Source organism: Excalfactoria chinensis, unplaced genomic scaffold (assembly GCF_039878825.1).
Source record: "Excalfactoria chinensis isolate bCotChi1 unplaced genomic scaffold, bCotChi1.hap2 Scaffold_377, whole genome shotgun sequence".
NCBI lineage: Eukaryota > Metazoa > Chordata > Aves > Galliformes > Phasianidae > Excalfactoria > Excalfactoria chinensis.
In genome coordinates this window covers 19,309-43,682 of record NW_027315665.1, presented here as the reverse complement: position 1 = coordinate 43,682, position 24,374 = coordinate 19,309, and the positions used below count along the sequence as shown (strand labels likewise).

Sequence of the window (24,374 nt, the reverse complement as noted above, 5' to 3'; positions counted from 1 at the left end):
CCATAGTACCCCCATCTCCCCCCATAGGACCCCCTTATAACCCCATAACCACCCTTAGGACCCCTATAACCCCCCTTATAACCCCACAACCCCCCATAACCCCCCTTAGGACCCCTATAACCCCCCTTAACCCTTCTTAGGACCCCTATAATTCCCCTTAACCCCCCTTAGGACCCCTATAACCCCCCTTAGAACCCCATAACCCCCTTATAACCCCCATCTCCCCCCTTAGGACCCCCTTATAACCCCATAACCCCCCTTAGTACCCCCATCACCCCCTTAAGACCCCCATAACCCCCCTCAGGACCCTCTTAGGACCCCCCATAACCCCATTCAGGACCCCCTTAGAACCCATATCACCCCCCTTAAGACTCCCATCACCCCCTTTAAGACCCCTATCTCTCCCCATAGGACCCCCATAACCCCCCATAGTACCCTCTTATAACCCCATAACCCCCCTTATAACCCCATAACCCCCATAACCCCCCTTAGGACCCCTATAACCCCCGTTATAACCCCATAACCCCCTATAACCCCCCTTAGGACCCCTATAACCCCCCTTATAACCCCCATAACCCCCCATAGTACCCCCTTATAAGCCCATAACCCCCATAACCCCCCCCTTATAACCCCATAACCCCCATAACCCCCCATAGGACCCCCTTATAACCCCATAACCCCCCATAGGACCCCCTTATAACCCCATAACCCCCCTTATAACCCCATAACCCCCCTTATAACCCCATAACCCCCCTCAGGACCCCCATCACCCCTTTAGGACCCCCTTAGGACCCCTATAACCCCCCTTATAACCCCCATCACCCCCCTTAGGACCCCTATAACCCCCCTTATAACCCCATAACCCCCCTTAACCCCCCTCAGTACCCCCCTATAACCCCATAACCCCCCTATAGGACCCCCATCTCCCCCCATAGTACCCCCTTATAACCCCATAACCCCCCCCTTATAACCCCATAACCCCCATAACCCCCCATAGTACCCCCATCTCCCCCCATAGGACCCCCTTATAACCCCATAACCTCCCTTAGGACCCCTATAACCCCCCTTATAACCCCATAACCCCCCACAACCCCCCTTAGGACCCCCATAACCCCCCTTATAACCCCCATAACCCCTCATAGTACCCCCTTATAACCCCATAAACCCCCTTATAACCCCATAACCCCCCTTATAACCCCATAACCCCCCCCTTATAACCCCATAACCCCCCTTAGGACCCCTATAACCCCCCTTATAACCCCATATCCCCCCTTATAACCCCATAACCCCCCTTAGGACCCCTATAACCCCCCTTATAACCCCATATCCCCCCTTATAACCCCATAACCCCCCTTAGGACCCCCATCACCCCTTAAGACCCCCATCACCCCCCTTAGAACCCCCATTACCCCCCTTAAGACCCCCTTAACCCCCCTCAGGACCCCCATAGGACCCCCATAACCCCCCATAGTACCCCCTTATAACCCCATAACCCCCCCCTTATAACCCCATAACCCCCCCCTTATAACCCCATAACCCCCTTAACCCCCCTCAGTACCCCCTTATAACCCCATAACCCCCCTTATAACCCCATAACCCCCCCCTTATAACCCCATAACCCCCCTATAGGACCCCCATAACCCCCCATAGTACCCCCTTATAACCCCATAACCCCCCATAACCCCCCATAGTACCCCCTTATAACCCCATAACCCCCCCTTATAACCCCATATCCCCCCTTATAACCCCATAACCCCCCCCCCCCTTACTGAGCTCCTGCAGCTTCCTGAGCTGCACGTCCATCCGGGTGCTGCCATCCGTGGGGCAGAGGTGCAGCCTGGAGCCCACCAAGGCCATCCAGCCCAACAGGGGGCGCTGCAGCTTCAGCCCGCCCTTATAAAGCAGCCGGCCCAGCCGATCAAAGGGAAGCTCCAGCAGCCAATCAGCGCACGGGGGGACCATGGACTGGGAGATAGGGCAGCGTATAGGGTCACTATGGGGTCCTAATAGGGCTATGGGGTCACTATGGGGTATGGGGTTATGGGGTCATTATAGGTTATGGGGTCACTATGGGATCATTATAGGGTTATGGGGTTATGGGGTCATTATAGGGTTATGGGGTTATGGGGTCATTATAGGGTTATGGGGTTATGGGGTCATTATAGGGTTATGGGATTATGGGGTCACTATGGGTTATGGGGTTATGGGGTCACTATGGGTTATGGGGTCACTATGGGTTATGGGGTTATGGGGTCACTATGGGCTATGGGGTCACTATGGGTTATGGGGTCACTATGGGGTCCTATTAGGGCTATGGGGTCCTATTAGGGCTATGGGGACACTATGGGGTCACTATGGGTTATGGGGTCATTATAGGGTTATGGGGTTATGGGGTCACTATGGGGTTATGGGATCACTATGGGGTTATGGGATTATGGGGTTCTATTAGGGCTATGGGGTCATTATAGGGTTATGGGGTCACTATGGGGTTATGGGGTTATGGGGTCACTATGGGGTCACTATGGGTTATGGGGTTATGGGGTCACTATGGGTTATGGGGTCCCATTGGGTTATGGGGTCACTATGGGGTTATGGGGTTATGGGGTCACTATGGGGTTATGGGGTCACTATGGGGTATGGGGTCCTGGAATATGGGGCAGGATATGGGGTCACTATGGGTTATAGGGTCACTATGGGGTGACTATGGGGTTATGGGGTCACTATGGGTTATGGGGTCACTATGGGTTATGGGGTCATTATAGGGTTATGGGGTTATGGGGTCCTATTAGGGCTATGGGGTCACTATGGGGTATGGGGTCATTATAGGGTTATGGGGTTATGGGGTCACTATGGGGTATGGGGTCATTATGGGGTTATGGGATCACTATGGGGTTATGGGGTTATGGGGTCCTATTAGGGCTATGGGGTCACTATGGGGTATGGGGTCATTATAGTGTTATGGGGTCACAATGGGGTTATGGGGTCATTATAGGGATATGGGGTCACTATGGGCTATGGGGTCCTATTAGGGCTATGGGGACACTATGGGGTCACTATGGGGTATAGGGTCATTATAGGGTTATGGGGTCATTATAGGGTTATGGGATTATGGGGTCACTATGGGTTATGGGGTTATGGGGTCACTATGGGTTATGGGGTCACTATGGGGTTATGGCGTTATGGGGTCCTATTAGGGCTATGGGGTCACATTGGGTTATGGGGTCACTATGGGGTTATGGGGTTATGGGGTCACTATGGGGTCACTATGGGGTTATGGGGTCCTATTAGGGCTATGGGGTCATTATAGGGTTATGGGGTCACTATGGGGTTATGGGGTCACTATGGGTTATGGGGTCACTATGGGTTATGGGGTCCTATTAAAGCTATGGGGTCACTATAGGTTATGGGGTCACTATGGGTTATGGGGTCACTATGGGGTCACTATGGGGTTATGGGGTCATTATAGGGTTATGGGGTTATGGGGTCACTATGGGGTTATGGGGTTATGGGGTCCTATTAGGGCTATGGGGTCATTATAGGTTATGGGGTTATGGGGTCACTATGGGGTATGGGGTCCCATTGGGTTATGGGGTCACTATAGGGTTATGGGGTTATGGGGTCACTATGGGGTATGGGGTCATTATAGGGTTATGGGGTTATGGGGTCACTATGGGTTATGGGGTCCCATTGGGTTATGGGGTCACTATGGGGTTATGGGGTTATGGGGTCACTATGGGGTATGGGGTCACTATGGGGTATGGGGTCCTGGAATATGGGGCAGGATATGGGGTCACTATGGGTTATAGGGTCACTATGGGGTGACTATGGGGTTATGGGGTCACTATGGGGTTATGGGGTCACTATGGGTTATGGGGTCATTATAGGGTTATGGGGTTATGGGGTCCTATTAGGGCTATGGGGTCACTATGGGGTATGGGGTCATTATAGTGTTATGGGGTCACAATGGGGTTATGGGGTCATTATAGGGATATGGGGTCACTATGGGATATGGGGTCCTATTAGGGCTATGGGGACACTATGGGGTCACTATGGGTTATGGGGTCACTATGGGTTATGGGGTTATGGGGTCACTATGGGGTTATGGGGTCACTATGGGTTATGGGGTTATGGGGTCCTATTAGGGCTATGGGGTCACTATGGGGTTATGGGGTTATGGGGTCACTATGGGTTATGGGGTTATGGGGTCACTATGGGGTTATGGGGTTATGGGGTCACTATGGGTTATGGGGTTATGGGGTCACTATGGGGTTATGGGGTCACTATGGGGTTATGGGGTCATTATAGGGTTATAGGGTCACTATGGGGTTATGGGGTCATTATAGGGTTACAGGGTCACTATGGGGTTATGGGGTCATTATAGGGTTATGGGGTTATGGGGTCACTATGGGTTATGGGGTCCCATTGGGTTATGGGGTCACTATGGGGTTATGGGGTCACAGTGGGTTATGGGGTCACTATGGGTTATAGGGTCACATTGGGGTTATAGGGTCACTATGGGTTATGGGGTCACTATGGGTTATGGGGTTATGGGGTCACTATGGGGACACTATGGGTTATGGGGTCCTGGGATATGGGGCAGGATATGGGGTCACTATGGGGTTATGGGGTCATTATAGGGTTATGGGGTCACTATGGGGTATGGGGTCCTATTAGGGCTATGGGGTCACTATAGGGTTATGGGGTTATGGGGTCACTATGGGGTTATGGGGTTATGGGGTCACTATGGGGTTATGGGGTCCTATTAGGGCTATGGGGTCCTGGGATATAGGGCAGGGGATAGGGTCACTATGGGGTCCTATTAGGGCTAATGGGGTCATTATAGGTTATGGGGTTATGGGGTCACTATGGGGTATGGGGTCACTATAGGGTCACTATGGGGTTATGGGGTTATGGGGTCACTATGGGGTTATGGGGTCCTATTAGGGCTATGGGGTCACTATGGGGTCCTATTAGGGCTATGGGGTCCTATTAGGGCTATGGGGACACTATGGGGTCACTATGGGTTATGGGGTCACTATGGGTTATGGGGTCCTGGGATATGGGGCAGGGTATAGGGTCACTATGGGGGTATAGAGTCACTATGGGGTAATGGGGTTATGGGGTCCTATTAGGGCTATGGGGTCACTATGGGCTATGGGGTCCTATTAGGGCTATGGGGTTACTATAGGGTCCTATTAGGGCTATGTGGTCCTATTAGGGCTATGGGGTCACTATAGGGTTATGGGGTCACTATGGGTTATGGGGTCACTATGGGGTTATGGGGTTATGGGGTCATTATAGGGTTATGGGGTTATGGGGTCACTATGGGGTTATGGGGTTATGGGGTCATTATAGGTTATGGGGTTATGGGGTCACTATGGGGTATGGGGTTATGGGGTCCTATTAGGGCTATGGGGTCACTATGGGGTCCTATTAGGGCTATGGGGTCACTATGGGGGTTATGGGGTCCTATTAGGGCTATGGGGTCACTATGGGGTCCTATTAGGGCTATGGGGTCGTATTAGGGCTATGGGGACACAATGGGGTCACTATGGGTTATGGGGTCATTACAGGGTTATGGGGTTATGGGGTCACTATGGGCTTATAGAGTCACTATGGGGTCACTATGGGTATGGGGTCCTATTAGGGCTATGGGGTTATGGGGTCATTATAGGGTTATGGGGTTATGGGGTCACTATGGGTTATGGGGTCACTATGGGGTCCTATTAGGGCTATGGGGTCACTATGGGGTCACTATGGGGTTTTATTAGGGCTATGGGGTCACTATGGGGTCACTATGGGGTCACTATGGGGTCCTATTAGGGCTATGGGGTCACTATGGGTTATGGGGTCACTATGGGGTCACTATGGGGTTATGGGGTCACTATGGGGTTATGGGGTCACTATGGGTCCTATTAGGGCTAATGGGGTCATTATAGGGTTATGGGGTTATGGGGTCACTATGGGGTTATGGGGTTATGGGGTCCTATTAGGGCTATGGGGTCACTATGGGGTTATGGGGTCATTATAGGGCTATGGGGTCACTATGGGGTTATGGGGTCACTATGGGGTTATGGGTAATTATAGGGTTATGGGGTTATGGGGTCACAATGGGGTTATGGGGTCACTATGGGGTTATGGGGTCACTATGGGGTCACTATGGGGTCACTATGGGGTCCTATTAGGGATATGTGGTCACTATGGGGCCACTATGGGGTATGGGGTCCTATTAGGGCTATGGGGACACTATGGGGTCACTATGGGTTATGGGGTCATTATAGGGTTATAGGGTTATGGGGTCAATATGGGGTTATGGGGTCACTATGGGTTATGGGGTCACTATGGGGTTAACGGGTATGGGGTCACTATGGGGTCCTATTAGGGCTATGGGGACACTATGGGGTCACTATGGGTTATGGGGTCATTATAGGGTTATGGGGTTATGGGGTCACTATGGGGTTATGGGGTCACTATGGGGTTATGGGGTAATTATAGGGTTATGGGGTTATGGGGTCACTATGCGTTATGGGGTCACTATTGGTAATGGGGTCACTATGGGTTATGGGGTCACTATGGGGTCACTATGGGGTTATGGGGTCACTATAGGGTTATGGGGTTATGGGGTCCTATTAGGGCTATGGGGTCACTATGGGGTTATGGGGTTATGGGGTCACTATGGGTTATGGGGTTATGGGGTCACTATGGGGTTATGGGGTCACTATGGGGTTATGGGGTCATTATAGGGTTATAGGGTCACTATGGGGTTATGGGGTCATTATAGGGTTACAGGGTCACTATGGGGTTATGGGGTCATTATAGGGTTATGGGGTCACTATAGGGTTATGGGGTAATGGGATCACTATGGGGTCACTATGGGGTTATGGGGTCACTATGGGCTATGGGGTCACTATGGGTAATGGGGTCACTATGGGTTATGGGGTCACTATGGGGTTATGGGGTCACTATGGGTTATGGGGTCATTATAGGGTTAGGGGGTCACTATGGGTTATGGGGTCCTATTAGGGCTATGGGGTCACTATGGGGATATGGGGTCATTATAGGGTTATGGGGTTATGGGGTCACTATGCGTTATGGGGTCACTATGGGTTATGGGGTTATAGGGTCACTATGGGGTTATGGGGTCCTATTAGGGCTATGGGGTGACTATGGGTTATGGGGTCACTATGGGGTTATGGGGTTATGGGGTCACTATGGGGTCACTATGGGGTTATGTGGTCACTATGGGGTCCTATTAGGGCAATGGGGTCACTATGGGGTCACTATGAGGTCTCTATGGGGTTATGGGGTCCTATTAAGGCTATGGGGTGACTATGGGTTATGGGGTCACTATGGGGTTATAGGGTCAATATGGGGTCTCTATGGGGTTATGGGGTCCTGGGATACGAGGAAGGATATGAGGTCACTATGGGGTCATGGGGTCCTATTAGGGCTATGGGGTCCTGGGATTTGGGGCAGGATATGGGGTCACTATGGGTTATGGGGTTATGGGGTCACTATGGGGAGACTATGGGTTTATGGGGTCACTATGGGTTATGGGGTCACTATGGGGTTATGGGGTCCTAAACGGGCTATAGGGTCCTATTAGGGCTATGGGGTCACATTGGTTTATGGGGTCAATATGGGGTTATGGGGTCACTATGGGTTATGGGGTCACTATGGGGTTATGGGGTCATTATAGGGTTATGGGGTTATGGGGTCACTATGGGGTCACTATGGGGTTATGGGGTCACTATGGGCTATGGGGTCATTATAGGGTTATGGGGTCACTATAGGGTTATGGGGTTATGGGGTCATTATAGGGTTATGGGGTCATTATAGGGTTATGGGGTCATTATAGGGTTATGGGGTTATGGGGTCACTATGGGTTATGGGGTCACTATGGGGTATGGGGTCACTATGGGGTCACTATGGGGTATGGGGTTATGGGGTCACTATGGGGTTATGGGGTCACTATGGGTTATGGGGTCACTATGGGGTTATGGGGTCACTATGGGGTTATGGGGACACTATGGATTATAGGGTCACTATGGGGTTATGGGGTCACATTGGGTTATGGGGTCCCATTGGGTTATGGGGTCACTATGGGGTTATAGGGTCACTATGGGGTCACTATGGGTTTATGGGGTCCTATTAGGGCTATGGGGTCACTATGGGGTCACTATGAGGTCTCTATGGGGTTATGGGGTCACACTGGGTTATGGGGTAGTATTGGGGTTATGGGGACACTATGGGGTTATGGGGTCACTATGGATTATAGGGTCACTATGGGGTTATGGGGTCACATTGGGTTATGGGGTCACTATGGGGTTATGGGTTCACTATGCGTTATGGGGTCCCAGTGGGTTATAGGGTCCCATTGGGTTATAGGGTCCCATTGTGGTTATAGGGTCCCATTGGGTTATAGGGTCCCATTGTGGTTATAGGGTCCCATTGTGGTTATAGGGTCCCATTGGTGTTATAGGGTCCCATTGGGTTATAGGGTCCCATTGGGTTATAGGGTCCCATTGTGGTTATAGGGTCCCATTGGGTTATGGGGTCCCATTGGGTTATAGGGTCCCACTGTGGTTATGGGATCCCATTGGGATTATGGGGTCCCATTGGGTTATAGGGTCCCATTGGGTTATAGGATCCCATTGTGGTTATAGGGTCCCATTGGTTTATAGGGTCCCATTGGGATATAGGGTCCCATTGAGGTTATGGAGTCCCATTGTGGTTATGGGGTCCCATTGGGTTTATGGGGTCCCATTGTGTTTATAGGGTCCCATTGTGGTTATAGGGTCCCATTAGGTTATAGGGTCCCATTGGGTTATGGGGTCCCATTGGGGTTATGGGGTCCCACTGTGGTTATGGGATCCCATTGGGTTATGGGGTCCCATTGGGGTTATGGGTCCCACTGGGTTATAGGGTCCCGTTGGGGTTATGGGATCCCATTGAGTTATGGGGTCCCATTGTGGTTATGGGGTCCCATTGGGTTATAGGTTCCCATTGGGTTTTAGGGTCCCATTGGGTTATAGGGTCCCATTGTGGGTATGGGGTCCCATTGTGTTTATAGGGTCCCATTGGGTTATAGGGTCCCATTGTGGTTATAGGGTCCCATTGAAGTTATGGGGTCCCATTGGTGTTATAGGGTCCCATTGGTGTTATAGGGTCCCATTGGGTTATAGGGTCCCACTGGGTTATAGGGTCCCATTGTGGTTATGGGATCCCATTGGGTTATAGGGTCCCATTGTGGTTATAGGGTCCCATTGGGTTATAGGGTCCCATTGTGTTTATAGGGTCCCACTGGGTTATAGGGTCCCATTGGGGTTATAGGGTCCCATTGTGGTTATAGGATCCCATTGTGTTATGGGTTCCCATTGGGTTATGGGATCCCATTGCGGTTATAGGATCCCATTGGGTTATAGGGTCCCATTGGTGTTATAGGGTCCCATTGGGTTATAGGGTCCCATTGTGGTTATGGGATCCCATTGGGATTATGGGGTCCCATTGGGTATGGGGTCCCATTGGGTTATAGGGTCCCATTGGTGTTATAGGGTCTCATTGTGGTTATAGGGTCCCATTGGGGTTATAGGGTCCCATTGGGTTATAGGGTCCCATTGGGGTTATAGGGTCTCATTGTGGTTATAGGGTCCCATTGGGGTTATAGGGTCCCATTGGGTTTTAGGGTCCCATTGGGGTTATAGGGTCCCATTGTGGTTATAGGGTCCCATTGGGTTTTAGGGCCCCATTGTGGTTATGGGGTCCCATTAAGTTATGGGGTCCCATTGGGTTATAGGGTCTCATTGGTGTTATAGGGTCTCATTGTGTTTATAGGGTCCCATTGCGTTTATAGGGTCCCATTGGGTTATAGGGTCCCATTGGGGTTATGGGATCCCATTGTGGTTAATGAGTCAATGTTGCCCCCAGCCCCACATTCACCCCATCATTGATTGGCTCCTACCTTAGCAATGGAGCGCAGCCATTGGTTGGCGCCGTCGGCGTCGTCCAATCCGAAGAGGTAGAGCCGCTCCGAGTCGGTGTAGAGCTCAAAGGTGAACGGCAGCCTATGGGAAGAGGGGGGCGGGATTAAGGGCACCAATGGGGGCCTATGGGGTCAACCCTATAGGGCTGCCCCATAAGAACCCATATCCCAGTTATGGGGTCACATATGGGTCGCTATGGGTCTCTATGGGTCCCTATGGGTCCCTATGTGTCCCTATGGTTCTCTAAGGTATTCTATGGGTCTCTATGAGTCCCTATGGGTCTCTATGGGTCGCTATGTGTCCCTATGGGTCCCTATGGGTCTCTATGTGTCCCTATGGGTCGCTGTGGGTCTCTATGGGTCGCTATGGGTCCCTATGGGTCGCAGTGTGTCACTATGTGTCCCTATGGTCGCTATGTGTCCCTATGGTTCCCTATGGGTCCCTATGGGTCTCTATGGGTCCCTATGGGTCCCTATGTGTCTCTATGTGTCCCTATAGGTCTCAATGGGTCCCTATGGGTTGCTATGTGTCCCTATGGGTCGCTATGGGTCCCTATGGTTCCCTATGGATCCCTATGGGTCGCTATGGGTCCCTGTGGGTCTCTATTGGTCCCTATGGGTCGCAATGGGTCCCTATGGGTCGCTATGGGTCCCTATGTGTCCCTATGGGTCACTATGTGTCTCTATGTGTCGCTATGTGTCTCTATGTGTCCCTATGGTTCTCTAAGGTATTCTATGGGTCGCTATGGGTCTCTATGGGTCTCTATGGTCACTATGTGTCCCTATGTGTCCCTATGGGTCCCTATGGGTCTCTATGTGTCGATATGGGTCCCTATGGGTCACTATGTGTTTCTACGGGTCTCTATGGGTCCCTATGGGTCACTATGGGTCCCTATGGGTTGCTATGGGTCCCTATGGGTTGCTATGGGTCCCTATGGGTCTCTATGGGTCTCTATGGGTCGCTATGGGTCGCTATGGGTCCCTATGGGTCCCTATGGGTCCCTATGTGTCCCTATGTGTCTCTATGGGTCTCTATGTGTCCCTATGGGTCCCTATGTGTCCCTATGTGTCCCTATGGGTCCCTATGGGTCCCTATGTGTCTCTATGGGTCTCTATGTGTCCCTATGGGTCGCTATGGGTAGCTATGGTTCTCTATGGGTCTCTATGGGTCTCTATGGGTCTCTATGGGTCCCTATGGGTCGCTATGGGTAGCTATGGTTCTCTATGGGTCCCTATGGGTCGCTATGGGTCCCTATGGGTCCCTATGTGTCTATATGGATTGCTATGGGTCTTTATGGGTCGCTATGGGTTCCTATGTGTCCATATGGGTCCCTATGGGTTGCTATGGATCTCTATGTGTCCCTATGGTTCTCTATGTGTCCCGATGGGTCCCTATAGGTCACTATGGGTCGCTATGGGTCGCTATAGGTCGCTATGGGTCCCTATGTGTCGCTATGTGTTCCTATGTGTCCCTATGTGTCCCTATGGGTCGCTATGTGTCCCTATGGGTCTCTATGGGTCCCTATGGGTCCCTATGGGTCTCTATGGGTCTCTATGGGTCCCTATTGTTCCCTACGGTTCTCTATGGGTCTCTATGGGTCACTATGGGTCGCTGTGGGTCGCTATGGGTCTCTATGGGTCCCTATGGATCGCTATGGGTTGCTATGTGTCCCTATGGGTCACTATGGGTCCCTATGTGTCCCTATGGTCTCTATGGGTCCCTATGTGTCCCTATGGGTCCCTATGTGTCTCTATGTGTCCCTATGGGTCACTATGGGTATCTATGGGTCCCTATTGGGTCACTATGGGTCCCTATGTGTCCCTATGGGTCCCTATGGGTCCCTATGTGTCCCTATGGGTCTCTATGGGTCTCTATGGGTCCCTATGGGTCTCTATTGGTCCCTATGGGTCGCTATGTGTCCCTATGGGTCAATATGGGTCTCTAAGGGTTTCTATGGTCACTATGTGTCCCTATGGGTCGCTGTGTGTCCCTATGTGTCCCTATGGGTCCCTATGGGTCCCTATGGGTCCCTATGGGTCCCTATGTGTCCCTATGGTTCTCTAAGGGTTTCTATGGGTCGCTATGGTCGCTATGTGTCCCTATGGGTCTCTATGGGTCTCTATGGGTCTCTATGTGTCCCTATGGATCCCTATGTGTCCCTATGTGTCCCTATGGGTCACTATGGGTTACTATGAGTTGCTATGGGTCGCTATGTGTCGCTATGTGTCCCTATGTGTCCCTATGGTCCCTATATGTCCCTATGTGTCCCTATGGGTCTCTATGTGTCCCTATGTGTCCCTATGGTTCCCTATGTGTCCCTATGTGTCCCTATGGGTCACTATGTGTCCCTATGGGTCTCTATGGGTCCCTATGGGTCTCTATGGGTCCCTATTGGTCTCTATGTGTCCCTATGGATCGCTATGTGTCCCTATGTGTCCCTATGTGTCTCTATGGGTCACTATGGGTCCCTAATGGTCCCTATGGGTCTCTATGTGTCCCTATGGGTCACTATGGTTCTCTATGTGTCTCTATGTGTCCCTATGTGTCCCTATGGGTCCCTATGGGTCCCTATGGGTCGCAGTGTGTCGCTATGTGTCCCTATGGTCGCTATGTGTCCCTATGTGTCCCTATGGGTCCCTATGGGTCTCTATGGGTCCCTATGGGTCGCTATGGTTCTCTATGTGTCCCTATGTGTCCCTATGTGTCCCTATGTGTCCCTATGGGTCCCTATGGGTCTCTATGTGTCCCTATGTGTCCCTATGTGTCCCTATGTGTCCCTATGAGTCCCTATGGGTCCCAATGTGTCCCTATGTGTCCCTATGTGTCCCTATGTGTCTCTATGTGTCCCTATGTGTCCCTATGTGTCCCTATGGGTCTCTATGTGTCCCTATGTGTCCCTATGGGTCTCTATGTGTCCCTATGTGTCCCTATGGGTCTCTATGTGTCCCTATGTGTCTCTATGTGTCTCTATGTGTCCCTATGGGTCTCTATGGGTCCCTATGTGTCCCTATGTGTCTATATGTGTCCCTATGGGTCTTTATGGGTCGCGATGTGTCCCTATGTGTCCCTATGGGTCGCTGTGGGTCCCTATGGTTCTCTATGTGTCCCTATGGGTCCCTATGGGTCGCAGTGGGTCCCTATGTGTCCCTATGTGTCCCTATGTGTCCCTATGGGTCCCTATGGGTCGCTATGGTTCTCTATGGGTCTCTATAGTCACTATGTGTCCCTATGGGTCCCTATGGGTCTCTATGGGTCGCTATGGGTCTCTATGGTCTCTATGTGTCTCTATGTGTCTCTATGTGTCCCTATGTGTCTCTATGTGTCCCTATTGTTCCCTATGGGTCCCTATGTGTCCCTATGTGTCCCTATGGGTCCCTATGGATCCCTATGGTTCCCTATGTGTCCCTATGTGTCTCTATGTGTCCCTATGTGTCTCTATGGGTCCCTATGTGTCCCTATGTGTCTATATGTGTCCCTATGGGTCTTTATGGGTCGCGATGTGTCTCTATGTGTCCCTATGTGTCCCTATGTGTCCCTATGTGTCCCTATGGTCCCTATGGATCCCTATGTGTCCCAATGTGTCCCTATGTGTCCCCATGTGTCCCTATGTGCCCCTATGGTTCCCTATGGGTCACTATGGGTCCCTATGTGTCCCTATGTGTCCCTATGGTTCCCTATGGTCCCTATGTGTCCCTATGGGTCGCTATGTGTCCCTATGGTTCCCTATGTGTCTCTATGTGTCCCTATGTGTCCCTATGGTCCCTATGGGTCCCTATGGTCCCAATGTGTCCCTATGGTTCCCTATGGGTCTCTGTGTCCCTATGTGTCCCTATGTGTCCCTATGGGTCCCTATGGGTCTCTATGGGTCTCTGTGTCCCTATGTGTCCCTATGTGTCCCTATGTGTCCCTATGGGTCCCTATGTGTCCCTATGGGTCGCTATGTGTCCCTATGTGTCCCTATGTGTCCCTATGTGTCCCTATGGTTCTCTATGTGTCCCTATGTGTCTCTATGTGTCCCTATGTGTCCCTATGGTTCTCTATGTGTCCCTATGTGTCCCAATGTGTCCCTATGTGTCCCTATGTGTCCCTATGGTTCCCTATGTGTCCCTATGTGTCCCTATGTGTCTCTATGTGTCCCTATGTGTCCCTATGGTTCTCTATGTGTCCCTATGTGTCCCTATGGGTCACTATGTGTCCCTATGTGTCCCTATGGGTCCCTATGGGTCCCTATGTGTCTCTATGGGTCTCTATGAGTCCCTATTGGTCCCTATGGGTCGCTATGGATCTCTATGTGTCCCTATTGTTCCCTATGGTTCTCTATGGGTCTCTATGGGTCGCTATGGGTCGCTGTGTGTCGCTACGTGTCGCTATGTGTCCCTATGGATCACCATGGGTCCCTATGGGTCCCTATGGGTCTCTATGTGTCCCTATGTGTCCTTATGGGTCCCTATGTGTCCCTATGGGTCCCTATGGGTCGCTATGGGTCTCTATGGGTCCCTATGGGTCTCTATGGGTCCCTATGTGTCCCTATGGTTCTCTATGGGTCTCTATGGGTCGCTCTGGGTCTCTATGGCTCTCTATGTGTCCCTATGTGTCCCTATGGGTCACTATGTGTCCCTATGTGTCCCTATGTGTCCCTATTGTTCCCTATGGGTCCCTATGTGTCCCTATGTGTCCCTAATGTTTCCATATGTGTCCCTATATATCCCTATGTGTCCCTATGGGTCCCTATGTGTCCCTATGTGTCTCTATGGGTCCCTATGGGTCCCTAATGGTCCCTATGTGTCCCTATGGGTCACTATGGGTCCCTATGGGTCTCTATCAGTCCCTATTGGTCTTTATGTGTCCCTATGGGTCCCTATGGGTCTCTATGTGTCTCTATGGCTCTCTATGTGTCCCTATGGGTTGCTATGTGTCCCTATGTGTCCCTATGTGTCCCTATGTGTCCCTATGGGTCCCTATGTGTCCCTATGGGTCCCTATGTGTCCCTATGTGTCCCTATGTGTCCCTATGGGTCCCTATGTGTCCCTATGGGTCGCTATGTGTCCCTATGGTCCCTATGTGTCCCTATGTGTCCCTATGTGTCCCTATGTGTCCCAATGTGTCCCTATGGTTCCCTATTTGTCCCTATGGTTCCCTATGTGTCTCTATGGGTCCCTATGTGTCCCTATGTGTCCCTATGTGTCCCTATGTGCCCCTATGTGCCCCTATGGTTCCCTATGGGTCACTATGGGTATCTATGGGTCTCTATGGGTCTCTATGGGTCCCCATGGGTCTCTATGTGTCCCTATGTGTCCCTATGTGTCTCTATGTGTCCCTATGTGTCTCTATGGGTCACTATGGGTCTCTATGGGTCCCTATGGGTCTCTATGGGTCTCTATGGGTCCCTATGTGTCCCTATGGTTCCCTATGGGTCACTATGTGTCTCTATGGGTCCCTATGGGTCTCTATGGGTCTCTATGGGTCCCTATGTGTCCCTATGGTTCCTTATGGGTCACTATGGGTCTCTATGGGTCCCTATGGGTCTCTATGTGTCCCTATGTGCCCCTATGGTTCCCTATGGGTCACTATGGGTCTCTATGGGTCCCTATGGGTCTCTATGGGTCTCTATGGGTCCCTATGTGTCCCTATGGTTCTCTATGGGTCTCTATGGGTCGCTCTGGGTCTCTATGGCTCTCTATGTGTCCCTATGTGTCCCTATGTGTCCCTATGGTCCCTATGTGTCCCTATGGTCCCTATGTGTCCCTATGTGTCCCTATGTGTCCCTATGTGTCTCTATGTGCCCCTATGGTTCTCTATGTGTCCCTATGTGTCCCTATGGGTCCCTATGGGTCGCTATGTGTCCCTATGTGTCCCTATGTGTCCGTATGGGTCCCTATGGTTTCCTATGTGTCCCTATGGTCCCTATGTGTCCCTATGGGTCACTATGTGTCCCTATGGGTCCATATGGGTCCCTATGGGTCCCTATGTGTCTCTATGGGTCTCTATGAGTCCCTATTGGTCCCTATGGTTCTCTATGGGTCTCTATGGGTCGCTATGGGTCGCTGTGTGTCGCTATGTGTCGCTATGGGTCCCTATGGATCACCATGGGTCCCTATGGGTCCCTATGGGTCGCTATGTGTCCCTATGGTCTCTATGTGTCTCTATGTGTCCCTATGTGTCCCTATGTGTCTCTATGTGTCTCTATGTGTCCCTATGAGTCCTTATGGGTCTCTATGTGTCTCTATGGGTCTCTATGGGTCCCTATGGGTCTCTATGTGTCCCTATGGTCGCTATGGGTCCCTATGGATCACCATGGGTCCCTATGGGTCCCTATGGGTCGCTATGTGTCCCTATGTGTCCCTATGTGTCCCTATGTGTCCCTATGGATCCCTATGTGTCCCTATGTGTCCCTATGGATCCCTATGGTTCCCTATGTGTCTCTATGTGTCTATATGTGTCCCTATGTGTCCCTATGTGTCTCTATGTGTCCCTATGTGTCCCTATGGTCCCTATGGATCCCTATGGTTCCCCATGTGTCCCTATGTGTCCCTATGTGTCCCCATGTGTCCCCATGTGTCCCTATGGTTTCCTATGTGTCCCTATGGGTCCCTATGGGTCCCTATGGTTCCCTATGTGTCTCTATGTGTCCCTATGTGTCCCTATGTGTCCCTATGTGTCCCTATGGTCCCTATGTGTCCCTATGGGTCTCTATGTGTCCCTATGTGTCCCTATGTGTCCCTATGTGTCCCTATGGTCCCTATGTGTCCCTATGGGTCTCTATGTGTCCCTATGTGTCCCTATGTGTCCCTATGTGTCCCTATGGTCCCTATGTGTCCCTATGGGTCTCTATGTGTCCCTATGTGTCCCTATGTGTCCCTATGTGTCCCTATGGTCCCTATGTGTCCCTATGGGTCTCTATGTGTCCCTATGTGTCCCTATGTGTCCCTATGTGTCCCTATGGGTCCCTATGGATCCCTATGGCTCTCTATGTGTCCCTATGTGTCCCTATGTGCCCCTATGGTTCCCTATGGATCACTATGGGTCTCTATGTGTCCCTATGTGTCCCTATGTGTCCCTATGTGTCCCTATGGTCCCTATGGATCCCTATGGATCCCTATGGGTCTCTATGTGTCTCTATGTGTCCCTATGTGCCCCTATGGGTCACTATGGGTCACTATGGGTATCTATGTGTCCCTATGTGTCCCTATGGTCCCAATGTGTCCCTATGTGTCCCCATGTGTCCCTATGGATCCCTATGTGTCTCTATGTGTCCCTATGTGTCTCTATGTGTCTCTCTGTGTCCCTATGTGTCCCTATGTGTCCCTATGTGTCCCTATGAGTCCCTATGGATCCCTATGTGTCCCTATGTGTCCCTATGTGTCCCTATGGATCCCTATGTGTCTCTATGTGTCCCTATGGGTCGCTATGGGTCCCTATGTGTCCCTATGTGTCCCTATGTGTCCCTATGGGTCCCTATGGGTCCCTATGTGTCCCTATGGGTCCCTATGGGTCCCTATGTGTCCCTATGGGTCGCTATGTGTCCCTATGTGTCCCTATGGGTCCCTATGTGTCCCCATGGGTCCCTATGGTTTCCTATGTGTCCCTATGGGTCTCTATGGGTCCCTATGGGTCCCTATGGGTCTCTATGAGTCCCTATGGGTCCCTATGTGTCTATATGGGTCGCTATGGGTCCCTATGGGTCCCTATATATTGCTATGGGTCGCTATGGGTCCCTATGTGTCTCTATGTGTCCCTATGTGTCCCTATGTGTCCCTATGTGTCCCTATGGGTCCCTATGTGTCCCTATGGGTCCCTATGGGTCGCTATGGGTCTCTATGGGTCCCTATGGGTCTCTATGGGTCTCTATGGGTCTCTATGGGTCCCTATGGGTCCCTATGGTTCTCTATGGGTCTCTATGGGTCGCTCCGGGTCTCTATGGCTCTCTATGTGTCCCTATGTGTCCCTATGGGTCCCTATGGGTCCCTATAGTTCTCTATGGGTCACTATGCGTCCCTGTGTCCCTATGGCTCTCTATGTGTCCCTATGGGTCGCTATGGTTCCCTATGTGTCCCTATGTGTCCCTATGTGTCCCTATGTGTCCCTACGTGTCCCTATGTGTCTCTATGGGTCTCTTTAGGTCTATATGTGTCCCTATGTGTCTCTATGTGTCCCTATGTGTCTCTATGTGTCCCTATGGATCACCATGGGTCCCTATGGGTCGCTATGTGTCCCTATGGTCTCTATGTGTCCCTATGTGTCCCTATGGGTCCCTATGGTCCCTATGTGTCCCTATGTGTCTCTATGTGTCCCTATGGTTCTCTATGTGTCCCTATGGGTCCCTATGGGTCTCTATGGGTCTCTGTGTTCCTATGTGTCCCTATGGGTCCCTATGGGTCCCTATGGGTCTCTATGTGTCCCTATGTGTCCCTATGTGTCCCTATGGGTCTCTATGTGTCCCAATGTGTCCCTGTGTGTCCCTATGTGCCCCTATGGGTCACTATGGGTATCTATGGGTCCCTATGGGTCGCTATGGGTCTGTATGTGTCTCTATGTGTCTCTATGGGTCGCTATAGGTTGCTATGGGTCCCTATGGGTCGCTATGTGTCCCTATGGGTCTCTATGGGTCCCTATGGTTCTCTAAGGGTTTCTATGGGTCGCTATGGGTCTGTATGGGTCTCTATGTGTCCCTATGGGTCGCTATGGGTAGCTATGGTTCTCTATGGGTCTCTATGGGTCCCTATGGGTCCCTATGTGTCCCTATGTGTCCCTATGGTCCCTATGTGTCCCTATGGGTCACTATGGTTCTCTATGTGTCCCTATGGGTCTCTATGGTTCCCTATGGGTCTCTATGGTTCCCTATGGGTCTCTATGGGTCCCTATGGGTCTCTATGGGTCACTATGGGTATCTATGGGTCCCTATTGGGTCACTATGGGTCCCTATGTGTCCCAATGTGTCCCTATGTGTCCCTATGTGTCCCTATGGTCCCTATGTGTCTCTATGTGTCCCTATGTGTCCCTATGGTCCCAATGTGTCCCTATGGTCCCAATGTGTCCCAATGTGTCCCTATGTGTCCCTATGGGTCCCTATGTGTCCCAATGTGTCCCTATGGTCCCTATGTGTCCCTATGTGTCCCCATGGTTCCCTATGTGCCGTACCCGTGGCAGTGTGGCCGGTTGCTGACCAGACACACGACGTGCTCCATCCTGATGTCCCCACATGGCGCCGTGTGTCGCTGACTCTCGTAGTAGCTCAGCACCCCGTCCTGCAGCCTGCACCAGCGGCGGCTGAAATCTGCCCGGCAACACAACGGGAACCAATGGGAACACGGGGACACACATTGGCACCCATTGACATACATTGGTACCCATTGGCTCCCACTGACACCCATTGACATACATTGACACCCATTGACACCCATTGACACCCATGGCCAACCAAGGTCACCCACTGACACCCACTGACACCCATTGGCACCCATTGGCACCCACTGACACCCATTGGCACCCACTGACACCCATTGGCACCCATTGGCACCCATTGACATCCACTGGCACCCACTGACACCCATTGACACCCATTGACACCCATAGGGACCCATTGACACCCATGGGCACCCATTAACACCCACTGACATTCATTGACACCCATTGACATACATTGACATACATAGACACCCATTGACACCCATTGACACCCACTGACACCCACTGACACCCACTGACACCCATTGGCACCCATTGACATCCACTGGCACCCACTGACACCCATTGACACCCATTGACACCCATAGGGACCCATTGACACACATAGACACCCATTGACACATATTGACACACATTGGCACCCATTGACATACATTGACATACATAGACACCCATTGGCACCCATTGGTACCCATTGACACCCATTGACACCCATGGCCATCCAAGGTCACCCACTGACACCCACTGACACCCATTGGCACCCACTGACACCCATTGACACCCATTGACACCCATTGACACCCACTGACTGCCATTGACATACATTGGCTCCCATTGACACCCATTGACACCCATTGACACCCACTGACACCCATTGACATACATTGACACCCACTGACACCCATGGCACCCATTGGTACCCATTGACACCCATTGACACCCACTGACATACATTGGTACCCATTAACGCCCATTGACACCCATTGACATACATTGGCATCCATTGGCTCCCATTGACACCCATTGACTCCCATCAGCACCCATTGGCACCCATTGACATACATTGGCATCCATTGACAACCATTGACACACATGGGCACCCATTGGTACCCATTGACACCCATTGACACCCATTGACATACATTGACATCAATTGGCAACCATGGCACCCATTGACACCCACTGACACCCATTGGCACCTATTGACACTCACTGACGCCCATTGATGCCCATTGACACCCACTGACGCCCATTGATGCCCATTGACACCCATTGACACCCATTGGCACCCATTGACATACATTGGTACCCATTAACACCCATTGACACCCATTGACACCCATTGGCACCCACTGACATACATAGACACCCATTGACACACATTGACACCCATTGGCACCCATTGACTGCCATTGACATACATTGGCTCCCATTGACACCCATTGACATCCATTGGCACCCATTGACACCCACTGACATACATTGGCACCCATTGACATACATTGGCATCCATTGACATACATTGACACACATGGGCACCCATTGGCACCCATTGACACCCATTGACATCCATTGACATCCATTGGCACCCACTGACACACATGGACACACATTGACACCCAATGACACCCATAGGAACCCATAGGAACCCATTGACACCCATTGACACCCATTGATACCCACTGACATACATAGACACCCATTGACATACATTGACACCGACTGGCACCCATTGACTGCCATTGACATACATTGGCTCCCATTGGCACCCATTGACACCCATTGACACCCATTGACTCCCATTGACACCCATTGGCACCCATTGACACCCATTGACTCCCATTGACACCCATTCACATCCATTGACTCCCATTGACACCCACTGACACCCAATGACACCCATAGGAACCCATAGGCACCCATTGACACCCATTGACTGCCATTGACATACATTGGCTCCCATTGACAACCATTGACACCCATTGACATACATTGACATACATTGACACCCATTGACACCCACTGACATCCATTGACATACATTGATACCCACTGACACCCATTGGCACCCATCAACACCCATTGGCATCCAATGACACCTATTGACACACATGGGCACCCACTGACACCCATTGACATCCATTGGCACCCATTGACAACCAGTGACATACATTGGCTCCCATTGACACCCACTGACACCCACTGACACCCATTGACACCCATGGGCACCCACTGACGCCCATTGACACCCATTGACACCCATTGTTACCCATTGACACCCATTGACACCCACTGACACCCATTGACAGCCATTGACACCCATTGACACCCACTGACATTCATTGACACCCATTGACATACATTGACATACATAGACACCCATTGACACCCACTGACACCCACTGACACCCATAGGAACCCATAGGAACCCATTGGCACCCATTGATACCCACTGACACCCATTGACACCCATTGACACCCATTGACATACATAGACACCCATTGACATACATTGACACCCACTGGCACCCATTGACTGCCATTGACATACATTGGCTCCCATTGACACCCATTGACACCCATTGACACCCATTGGCACCCATAGGCCCCCATTGACACCCACTGGCTCCCACTGACACCCATTGACACCCATGGGCACCCACTGACGCCCATTGACACCCATTGACACCCATTGTTACCCATTGACACCCATTGACACCCACTGACACCCATTGACAGCCATTGACACCCATTGACACCCACTGACATCCATGGGAATACAGTGACACCCAATGACACCCACTGACATCCATTGGCACCCATTGGCACCCACTGACTGCCATTGACATACATTGACACCCATTGACACCCATTGGTTCCCATTGACATCCATTGACATCCATTGGCACCCATTGGCACCCATTGACATACATTGACACCCACTGACACCCATTGGCACCCATGGCACCCATTGGTACCCACTGACACCCACTGACACCCACTGACACCCATTGACACCCATGGGCACCCACTGACGCCCATTGACACCCATTGACACCCATTGTTACCCATTGACACCCATTGACACCCACTGACACCCATTGACAGCCATTGACACCCATTGACACCCACTGACATTCATTGACACCCATTGACATACATTGACATACATAGACACCCATTGACACCCACTGACACCCACTGACACCCATAGGAACCCATAGGAACCCATTGGCACCCATTGATACCCACTGACACCCATTGACACCCATTGACACCCATTGACATACATAGACACCCATTGACATACATTGACACCCACTGGCACCCATTGACTGCCATTGACATACATTGGCTCCCATTGACACCCATTGACACCCATTGGCACCCATAGGCCCCCATTGACACCCACTGGCTCCCACTGACACCCATTGACACCCATGGGCACCCACTGACGCCCATTGACACCCATTGACACCCATTGTTACCCATTGACACCCATTGACACCCACTGACACCCATTGACAGCCATTGACACCCATTGACACCCACTGACATCCATGGGAATACAGTGACACCCAATGACACCCACTGACATCCATTGGCACCCATTGGCACCCACTGACTGCCATTGACATACATTGACACCCATTGACACCCATTGGTTCCCATTGACATCCATTGACATCCATTGGCACCCATTGGCACCCATTGACATACATTGACACCCACTGACACCCATTGGCACCCATGGCACCCATTGGTACCCACTGACACCCATTGACACCCATTGACACCCATGGCACCCATTGACACCCATTGACACCCATTGACACCCATTGGCACCCATTGGCACCCATTGGCACCCATTGGTACCCATTGACATACATTGACACCCATTGACACCCATTGACATACATAGACACCCATTGACATACATTGGTACCCATTGACACCCATTGACACACATGGGCACCCATTGGCACCCACTGACATCCATTGACAACCATTGACACCCATTGGTATCCATAGGGACCCATAGGGACCCCATTGACACCCCTGGACACCCACTGACACCCATTGACACCCATGGGCACCCATTGACAATCATTGACACCCATGGGCACCCATTGACAGCCAATGACACCCATTGACACCCATAGACACCCATTGACACCCATTGACACCCACTGACACCCAATGACACCCATAGGAACCAATAGGCACCCATTGACGCCCATTGACACCCATTGATACCCACTGACACCCACTGACACCCATTGACATACATAGACACCCATTGACATACATTGACACCCATTGACATACATTGACACCCACTGGCACCCATTGACTGCCATTGACATACATTGGCTCCCATTGACACCCATTGACACCCATTGGCACCCATAGGCCCCCATTGACACCCACTGGCTCCCATTGACACCCATTGACACCCATTCACATCCATTGACTCCCATTGACACCCACTGACACCCAATGACACCCATAGGAACCCATAGGCACCCATTGACGCCCATTGACGCCCATTGACGCCCATTGACGCCCATTGACATACATTGACATACATTGACATCCATTGACACCCATAGACACCCATAGACACCCATTGACACCCATTGATACCCACTGACACCCATTGACACCCATTGACATACATAGACACCCATTGACATACATTGACATCCATTGGCACCCATTGACACACATGGGCACCCATTGGCACCCATTGGCATACATTGGTACCCATTAACGCCCATTGACACCCATTGACACCCATTGGCACCCATTGACATACATAGACACCCATTGGAACCCATTGACATACATTGGCTCCCATTGACACCCATTGACACCCATTGACACCCATTGACACCCATTGACACCCATTGACACACATGGGCACCCATTGGCACCCATTGACATACATAGACACCCATTGACATACATTGGTACCCATTGACACCCATTGACACCCATTGACACCCATTGGCACCCACTGACATCCATTGACAACCATTGACACCCATTGGTATCCATAGGGACCCATAGGGACCCCATTGACACCCCTGGACACCCACTGACACCCTTTGACACCCATGGGCACCCATTGACAGCCAATGACACCCATTGACACCCATAGACACCCATAGACACCCATTGGAACCCATTTGAACCCATTGA

General features: G+C 51.3%; 1 protein-coding gene across 1 annotated transcript in view; it reads right to left on the bottom strand.

Annotated features, from left to right (window-relative positions):
- The window catches only part of LOC140264987 (arf-GAP with Rho-GAP domain, ANK repeat and PH domain-containing protein 1-like), a gene marked incomplete at its 3' end in the record, with an annotated part of 46,822 nt that overhangs the window by 5,561 nt on the left and 16,887 nt on the right, over positions 1 to 24,374 (bottom strand). The window contains exons 3-5 of the mRNA XM_072360869.1: positions 19,122 to 19,257; positions 9,962 to 10,064; positions 1,770 to 1,965 (exon numbers count right to left, since the gene is read on the bottom strand). Coding sequence (XP_072216970.1) covers positions 1,770 to 1,965; positions 9,962 to 10,064; positions 19,122 to 19,257 — 435 coding nt within the window. The remainder of the gene's footprint in view (positions 1 to 1,769; positions 1,966 to 9,961; positions 10,065 to 19,121; positions 19,258 to 24,374) is intronic.